Source organism: Nestor notabilis, unplaced genomic scaffold, assembly GCF_000696875.1.
Source record: "Nestor notabilis isolate BGI_N333 unplaced genomic scaffold, ASM69687v1 scaffold6122, whole genome shotgun sequence".
NCBI classification, from domain to species: domain Eukaryota; kingdom Metazoa; phylum Chordata; class Aves; order Psittaciformes; family Psittacidae; genus Nestor; species Nestor notabilis.
In genome coordinates this window covers 25,413-34,063 of record NW_009916866.1, presented here as the reverse complement: position 1 = coordinate 34,063, position 8,651 = coordinate 25,413, and the positions used below count along the sequence as shown (strand labels likewise).

General features: G+C 38.1%; 1 protein-coding gene across 1 annotated transcript in view; it reads right to left on the bottom strand.

Moving 5' to 3' along the window:
* The window catches only part of WFS1 (Wolfram syndrome 1 (wolframin)), a 32,579-nt gene continuing 23,928 nt past the window's right edge, over positions 1-8,651 (bottom strand). Inside the window, 5 exon segments of the mRNA XM_010024784.1 lie at positions 1-1,724; positions 1,727-1,796; positions 3,398-3,543; positions 7,365-7,445; positions 8,099-8,269. Coding sequence (XP_010023086.1) covers positions 1-1,724; positions 1,727-1,796; positions 3,398-3,543; positions 7,365-7,445; positions 8,099-8,269 — 2,192 coding nt within the window.

The following is an 8,651-nucleotide window of genomic DNA, read 5'->3' as shown; positions in this document are numbered from 1 at the left end:
TTATGCAGCTGACAGGAATGGGAAGAAGAAAAAATCAAAAGCGAATTTAATGGCTGTATGCACTGTGCTCCTCCAGTCTTGCTCTATTTTCACATGCCTCCCTGCAGGTAAGAGTTTAGACATGCAATTCAAGCAAGTGATTGCTTTCAGTTCAAAGACAGGCCATTTACTGCCAAGACGGCCCTCCAGAATTGTGCTGAATTCAATTATACTCCCTTGCCTCAAGTTCAACAACACTTTTTTAAACTCACTGCTTGCCTTCAGCACAATATCTTTGGTTATATCATCCTCCTCTATAGACTTGGTTCCATTTTTGCTACTGAAAGGCATGCCCACGGTTATTTCAAATTTGTACCTATCAAACATTTTCATGTGGCAGTTATGCTTTGTTAGATACTTGAGACGACATAATTCCTCCTCCTCCAGTGTAACGTTTTTGGGGTCACAGACAGGGTAGGTTTCACCATACAAGCATCTCATCCAATCACCAATAAAAAGTGGGAGCATATTTATTGCAGATTCTGCACTATTGTCAATTTCTGTCACACGCACATACTTGAACCGCCCAGTCCACGTCACTCGGTGTCCTTCCAGGTGACTACATAAAATCTGAGTGCGGGCCATGTTTGTCTCCTTCCACGACCGGGGTCCGCAGAGGAAAGAATACTGATTCCACGTCAAGGTGGAGTTGTAAACTTTCATTCCCTCTGACCGATACACATAGAACCAACAGAACAACACTACGGCTGTAATCCACACCAGAATGAGTTTCACAATTGAGCTTCGAGTGAGGGACTTAACCATTTCCACTACAGAGAAGTTAACTTTTGTCCACCAGCGGAAGAGCAGAGGAACAGTACACAAAACCAGAGTCACGACAATTTTCATGAGCTCCAGAGACACAAACCACTTAATGAAATGGATAAGACACATCAGTGCAATGCCTACGCCCAGCACTGGGAGTGCAAAGAGAAACAGAAAATAACCGATGGATGCACGAACGAGCCCAATGCCAGAGGACTCCCGCAGAATGACCACGGAGAGTTCACACCACATAAAGCAGACCAGGTATGGGATCAGGTAACAGTAGGTGCCTTTAAAATTCCGCAGCTGTGCCATTCTGAAGAAAAGATAGAACAAGTACAAAAACAGAAGGCATGGGATGCTTACGTTTATCACAAAGAAATGGCCTACAGGAACAGTAAAGAATGTTTTACCCAAGAACTGCAAGTAGCTAAAATTCCCAGGTAGTACCTGCAATAGGGATAAGCAACCTGCTGCTACCTCAGTCATTAATGCTCTTCGTGTGTAAGGTTCTGCACATGTGCTTAAACTCATGTAACTTGTCACTGTGAAGAAAACTGAGATGGTAGCTAATTCTGAGCAGGGTATGCAGTCTTTGCTTGCTATGGGGAAGGAAAAAATGACAAAGAATACCGAGAGTAAAAAATAGATATATGGCTCTAAGTGATTCCACCCAAAGTTCACCTCAGCTTGCTCAACATCTAGGTTTGGTTCAAAACGAAGCAGTAAGTCAGTCAACGTGCGGAAGTTTTCCCAAGCCTTACTGTCCTGAAAAACTTTCAGTGTGCAAATCACCATAGAAATGAAGGACAAATAGAATATGACTAAGGGAATAACGAAGGCAAAAAACTCAATTGTCAGATTACTGATGATGAAGAAAAAGATGAGAGCATTGATATGGTGTGTTGGAACAATGGTATTCCTGCCTTTGATGCAATATCTATCAGGTATTCTTTAATTTCCATAATGGCATGAAGTGGATATTTTACAACCTGGAAAGACAGAAAGAAGCACTTTATTTATAAGCAGTCCGTTGTCTAACATCAGCTGACACAAAAAAATTTATATTTCAGATGAAAGTTGCCAATAAAATTAGATTACTTTGTCTGAGATTATTAGCTTTATTTTGATTAATTCAGTCAGATGAAGCTCAGAGGCGATTTTGATTTCATGAAAGATGTATTTCATTACCTTTGACACATAATTAAATGGATTCCTAGTCAAATATTCAGCTCTGCTAACTTCATCCTGAAGATAAACTACATGGCTGCAGTCTTGTATCTTAGCTTATTACCTGAGCTGTGAGTACTGTGGCTTTAAAGCACTTAACTTTGCCACTGTTCTGCAAGGATTATGCTATACATTGTGATACACGTATACACTACAGGAATTGGTGCATATGATTCATATGCACTTACAGAAGTCTTTACAGCTGTGGCTTATCTTCAAAACAATTCTTCCCAAGCAGCTAGATATACAGCTATCAAAGTGTCATTTGGAAACAGCATAAATATTTTTAACTACCATTACTACATATTTAGGGATTCTTTTAACTCCACAGCAGTAACTGTACAGGATCTTAAAACTACCTATCTTATGTGGCATTTTCCAACACAGTCACCAGAGAGCAGAGGAACTGTTGGATTGAATCCCCTCCCTGTGACCAGCCACACACTTTACATAGGATCAATAAAAAGGTACAGGATTTTTCAAACACATACTCAAATACTGCATCTGCTTATTAGATGCTGCAAACAATCCTCCTTCCCCCATATAAAGATAGTTTTTATGTCTCCCCAGAACTTAGGCTTTCAGATTAATTAGTTTAAGGGAAAGGCAAAGATCTGTGCACTGTGATGAACTGGGGCAACACACAATGACTTGGACATAAGCTCATTTATTAGCAAAGGTATCCCCTGTTCTTCTTTGTAAATGTCTCTCTTTCACAGTATTAGTCATTCAAAAGACTGGAAAGAAATATCCCTCACCCCCATCCTCCTTTTTTTCCACCTTACTATATGATAATGGACAACAAAATGACAACAATTACAACAAAACCTCTCATGTCAGCAGCTAGAAACCCCCTACCTTGCTTGAAATTTATACCAGTGTGAACGCAGGACCTCAATTTGCCTTCTTACTTTCACTACCTAGTGAAATATCAGTGTAGAAACTACACTGTTTTGAATTCCTTCATAATAGAACCTTTTCACACCTCAAGGCTATGGGTATTTTTTACACGTGCTTGCTCCCGTTCAAATAGGTATGATATGAAGCATATCATGACATCTGTAATAAAAATGACAGTTATGATAGGGACATTCAAATCCTTGCTGAGACGTAATGAAGGTAGATTACCCTCTTCTAGGGAAAACAATTACTCCTTTCTTTTAAATTTGTGACTCATATATATATGAAACCATAAACATGTACATGAAGTCAAGTCCAAAAAGAAATTAAAGCAGCAATTTTTGTACTGACTTATATAGACTAAACGTCAGCTCTGAGAGTCAAGTGCAAGTCACTTCTGTCTTGACTGAAAAGCCCAAGTTAAGAGCCCTTCAATGCAACCTGCTCAGTATTGCCTTTTTACCTTCAGTCGCAGGGGCAGCTCTTCAGGAGTCTTCCCTGCCAATTCATCATCTTCCTCTTCGTGCACTATCAGGTTCGATGGGATGATTCCCTTTGCGTACTTCTTGGTAATTTCAACAAAGTCATCCAAAGCAATAAATTTTTTAGCTAAAAGATAAAATAAAGACATTGAATAAACAGCATCACTACACCACCTTATGGATTATGTGTTGGAATATTGATTTTCCTTCCTGGTAGTACAAAAAAACCTACTCTGGGCTTCAAAAACTGAACTATGGATAACAGAGGATTACTTCTGTTATGGCTAACAAGGATTACCTTGCCACTTGTTCTGACACCTGTGCTGAAAACAAGCTGCTTGTGCCAGAAACATATGGCTACTCTAAATCTTGTCAATCAGCAGGTAAATTTATTATTCCAGTAAGCAGGAGAACAGAGAGTGTGAACGTAGCTTATCTGCAAGTATTCCAAGGAAAAAAAAAGACTACTGGATTAGGTCAAACAGTTTTAAATAATAAGATGTTATATCTTTTACAACTGCTTGAGAGCAATCTTTACCCAACAGCCACATTGAAAAGAAAGAATTGTACAGGAACAGTAGTGAAATATCTGTATGTTATTAACTGAAAACCTAACTTCTGATTTGGCGTTTAACATGTTGTCATTTTTCTGAGTTTAGAAGTCACAGACATATAATTATGGGAAATGCCCAATTATTCACATCTACAAGACTAAATATAAATTATTTACAGTGTATTAATTTACTATGCTGTGTGGCTATACAAATGGCCTCCCCCAAACTATATTAACACCATCACCTGTGATCTAAACCAAACAGGCAGCAACAAAATACTTCTCCTAGTTGTGCACAGAGACAAATTTACCACTCTGCCCTGAAGATCCTTACCCACTCTTGTGAGTGGAAAGGAGACAAGAGGTTACTTCTGAAAACTGTAAGGATGCTGCAAGACAGAAGATGATTTATACACAGCTCCAAACTCTGCACAGCCAGTTCCTTACATTAGCATGGATTAGCCCATTTCTAGGGTAGACAAGCTTGATGTCGTTTGTGAAGAAGGATAATTAGCAGCAACTTTTTTCCATACACTAAAGCAAATGACATTGCTGTAGATATGAAAGACTTTTGAATGACAAAAATCTGTAACACAACTCCTACACAGTAAATTTAGCTAGTCAGCTGATACACAGGTATGAAAGCTAGCCTGCTTGGTACTAGTTTGAGATCTTAAAGATACAGAAATCTGAATGGCTGCACTATATTTAAAATCAGAGAAATAGTGGGTTTGAGCCTATTAATAAATTATTTTAAATGTTACATTTATATAAATTACATAGGAACGTATCAGTATTTAGTATTGAAAACACTGTAGATACAGAACAAAATGAAGTATCTGTGGCAAGATACCTGCTATAGGAAGAAGGGTGTTAAAAACTTCAACAGAAAACCAGCAGCTTACAATCTATCTATCCTTTGCTTTAGCCTCGCAACATGAATGTTGCCTTTTGCTTGGGCTTTTACCCCCCCCCAATTGCATGAACCCGTACGTCCCACAAAATACGATCTGGCATGGCTCTAAAGAATCAAGAAAGGATTTATTTTTGCTAACTATTCATACAATTCACAGACTGAAAGGCAACAGCACTTGCACCAAGAAGTCAGTGAGACACCTTAGCTATCTTGGTGGGGTCCAGATCAAGCCTAATGCCAAATTTGTCATCTAAATTTATCGTCTTCATGGGAAAAAATATACAGCGGTAAGATAAGTCTTTCTGGTGTGGAATCAGCAAGCAGACATGGTTAGAACCTCACAAAAATTCCTTTACGGCACTTTCACAGGGCCATGGGACATCCTGAGAGGGAAGGAGTTATTAACTTACTATGTATAGATGCCCTGTCAAATGTAATGACAAGTATACTCTCAGGCACGCAACAACTGTCCGCTGACAATGTCAGATCTAATCTTCTGTTTATACCTCCACTAAGGATAGCCCAGACCAGATATCTGCAAGCACATATCTGGCTCAAAAATTATCTTCCAAGTATCGGCAATGTATTAAAACTGAAGGAAAAATCTCCTGCTAGCAAGATGAATGGAGAAACTCAGTGGATCAGAGAAGTAAATGCTGTCTTGTTCATCCACGAAAAGATAAAAGCTCTCCAGAGAAGAGGTAACAGCTTAACTCCTACTTCAAGTGTTTGATGAAAACTTTTCGTTTTTAAATGTTATTAGTATTTTGTCATCCAAGTGTCTCTAAAATTGATATGAAAAGCGTATGTTGTAGATCCTACTTTATTATTCACAGATTTTTTTTCTTCAATTTGGTTCTGACAAATTCCCCTGCCTCCCCCATCCACCATAGAAACATGAAAAATATGCACATCAATTTCTGCCTACACTTACATGTAGGTTCATTTACTCTCTGTTATTTTATCTGCCATTTAAGCCTTCAAAAAAAAATTTATTTAAAAAATTGCCAGTTCCTTTTCTGACACTCTCTGAAGAATCCAGAACAAAATGACTCGCTTTGCACTTGCTCTATCAGCATGTGCCTGTCAGCTAAGGGATGGAAAGAACTAGTGTGTCCACTAAGCACCAATGCAACATGGCTCCAATGAACCCATGATACAGTGACTGAACGATGAACCACAACAGTCTCACCCTTGAAGGACTATTTCTAGCTTTCCACAAGTAGCAAACAAGTCACAAGAACAGCTGACCTCCTCTTGCACAAGTTTTGACAGGACCAGAAGCACAATCTCCAAAATACTATTTTTCCCATCACCTACTTCTTTACCCACATACACAGGCCCATGTTCCTCCTCCTGTTTTACTTCTGTGAAAGTTAATGTGAAACTGAAATATGCCACTCTTAGGAATGTTATTTTCAGAAGTCACCTGTATAGTGAATGCAATCCTTGAAGGTGAAGGCCAAACTGACTTAATGAAACATACATCTGATCTTGCAAGGCATTTAAACCTGCAACCCCCCAGATTTGGTTCACTAATCCACATACAATGCTTTAATTACATGTATTCTCAATTACAGATGTACTAGTAAGTAATATGCTTTGCAATATTTAAAAGTGCTCTTCAAAAACTCATCCAGATTGCACATAAACTATTTCATATGACCTCTGCATTTCAAGGAAGTGAGATTTTCCAAACAATGATTAATCAAACCTTATGTTAGATAAACTTCTTGAAAAACTACACATGCTGCATTGTTTAGAATTCATTTTCTTAATATAACAACTTGACTTTTCTCTTGAAGTCCCAGCAGCATTTCTTAGGTATGCAAGGCTAGGGAGAACTTGATTTCAACTCCAACCTCCCACCACAACATACCTTGTAAAACTCACAGATTTGCATCTACAAATCTGACTCTGTGTGTGTTGAGTGATTTAGTTCTCTCCGCTACATGAACTATCTGCTGCTAAGTTATGAAAGAAGTATCTTGGTGCATTGCATCTTTCCTACATTATTTCTTGAACAAATATGAAAAGACAAACATTCATTACAGGAGAATGGCAAACAGAAGCAAGGCAAATAGAATGAGGGATCTGTCTGCGTTAAATGGTTGCATAATTAATTTCCATCTTGTAATCAGAAAGGTTACTACAGTTTAAAAGAAAAATGGAAGTGCAAAAATTTTTTCAGCTGAATAGACTTCTAAGTGCTGAAAGGGCAAGAATATAAAAGTAACAATTGACATGCAAACTCCTCTTAGAATACTAATCACTGACAAGATGACTGTAATGGTTAAGTCTTCTGTAACATCACATCCAGACCAGTTATTTACCATGCACATATAATAAATTGACACTGTCAGTTTACATCAAATCAAACTTGCTATACCTCCCTATTCTGGCAGCAAAAAATTGCTTAGCAAAACAAAATAGAAACCAAAACCACAGGCAAAGATTGAAAGCAGCAGCATGCACTCACATTCACAGCTCACTAATCGCTCCAACATTCTTCTCTGCTTCTGCACTGACTTTGGGAGTGGGCCAGGTTGCTTCTCACCATCTGGTTTGATAACAGAAGTTTACGGAAAAATCAAAGCAGTCAATTAAAGAGATCGAAAAATAACTGGAATGTTCTTCAAACTGCGATACCTGGAGAATGGTATTTTCTCAAAGTCAGGAAAAAGACAAACATACATTTAAACAGGTAAGGAGTGGCTATAGAGCTTTCTACACCTCTATCACTGTATTAGAAAAGGGAATAGCAATGATATAGTTAACATATACTGCTGTAATGGCAGAGTGAGAGAAGTGTCTTGAAGACTGGGTTTGTAAATTGAAATACTTAGTCAAGATATTATCAGGATGACTGTTAAGGGATAAATAAGTAAATAATCAAACCTAGTAAAGCCATTAAAAATTATTTTCCAAGGACAGCAAGTGCCAAATGAAGATATTTTTAATGTTTGGTCACTTGAATGAGTGCTTAACTGAATCACAATAGCAAGAGTTGGCAGGCCTTTATGAACTAACTACTGGTCCAGAGAGCACAGTTACTAAACGAGTTACAAGTTGTTAATGTTACTTTTTCTTAAGTAGATCATACATTTACTGTTATCTCATATCTGATTGTTTATAAGGCCCTTTAAGTTTTTAGCTGTATTCTGCCTATCAGTCTGTATTTTAGCAATACCACAAATCAGTTCATAAACAAACCTTCATTGTCAACTTGTCCAACATTTTCCAGTAGTTCAGAAACTGCTAATTGCTTCTTCTTTTTCGGGTTTAATTTCCAATACATGACTAAGGCAGCTTTCCTCACAGCTCTCTCCAAGTCAGTCTCAGATGATAACTTTTTCACTTCTTGCTCATTCTCAGAAGTGATACCTGAAGAAAAGAAAAACACATTACATACTATTATCCCACCCCCATGCGGCAATGACAGATTTGCCCACAATTTATTTTTCTCACTTTAGACTAGAACTTCGCAAGTTTCATCCACATCTTGACCACTTAAGTAAATTGCACAAATGCACTCTGTGCCCACTGCTTATTTAAATCTAATCACATTGCTTAAGTTTAAAATGCACTCCAAAGACTGTCCAAGACATGCATTATCCTTATGTCTTGCTTCAATTTTTTTGGGTTTGTTTTGGTTCCCGCCTTCTCCTCCTCCTCCCAGCCCCCTCCATAAATAAGAGTTCAGATAGTTCACAGTCAAGAGGAGACCATTCCAAGCATGGGAAGTAGCACAAAGGAAGGTATGAAC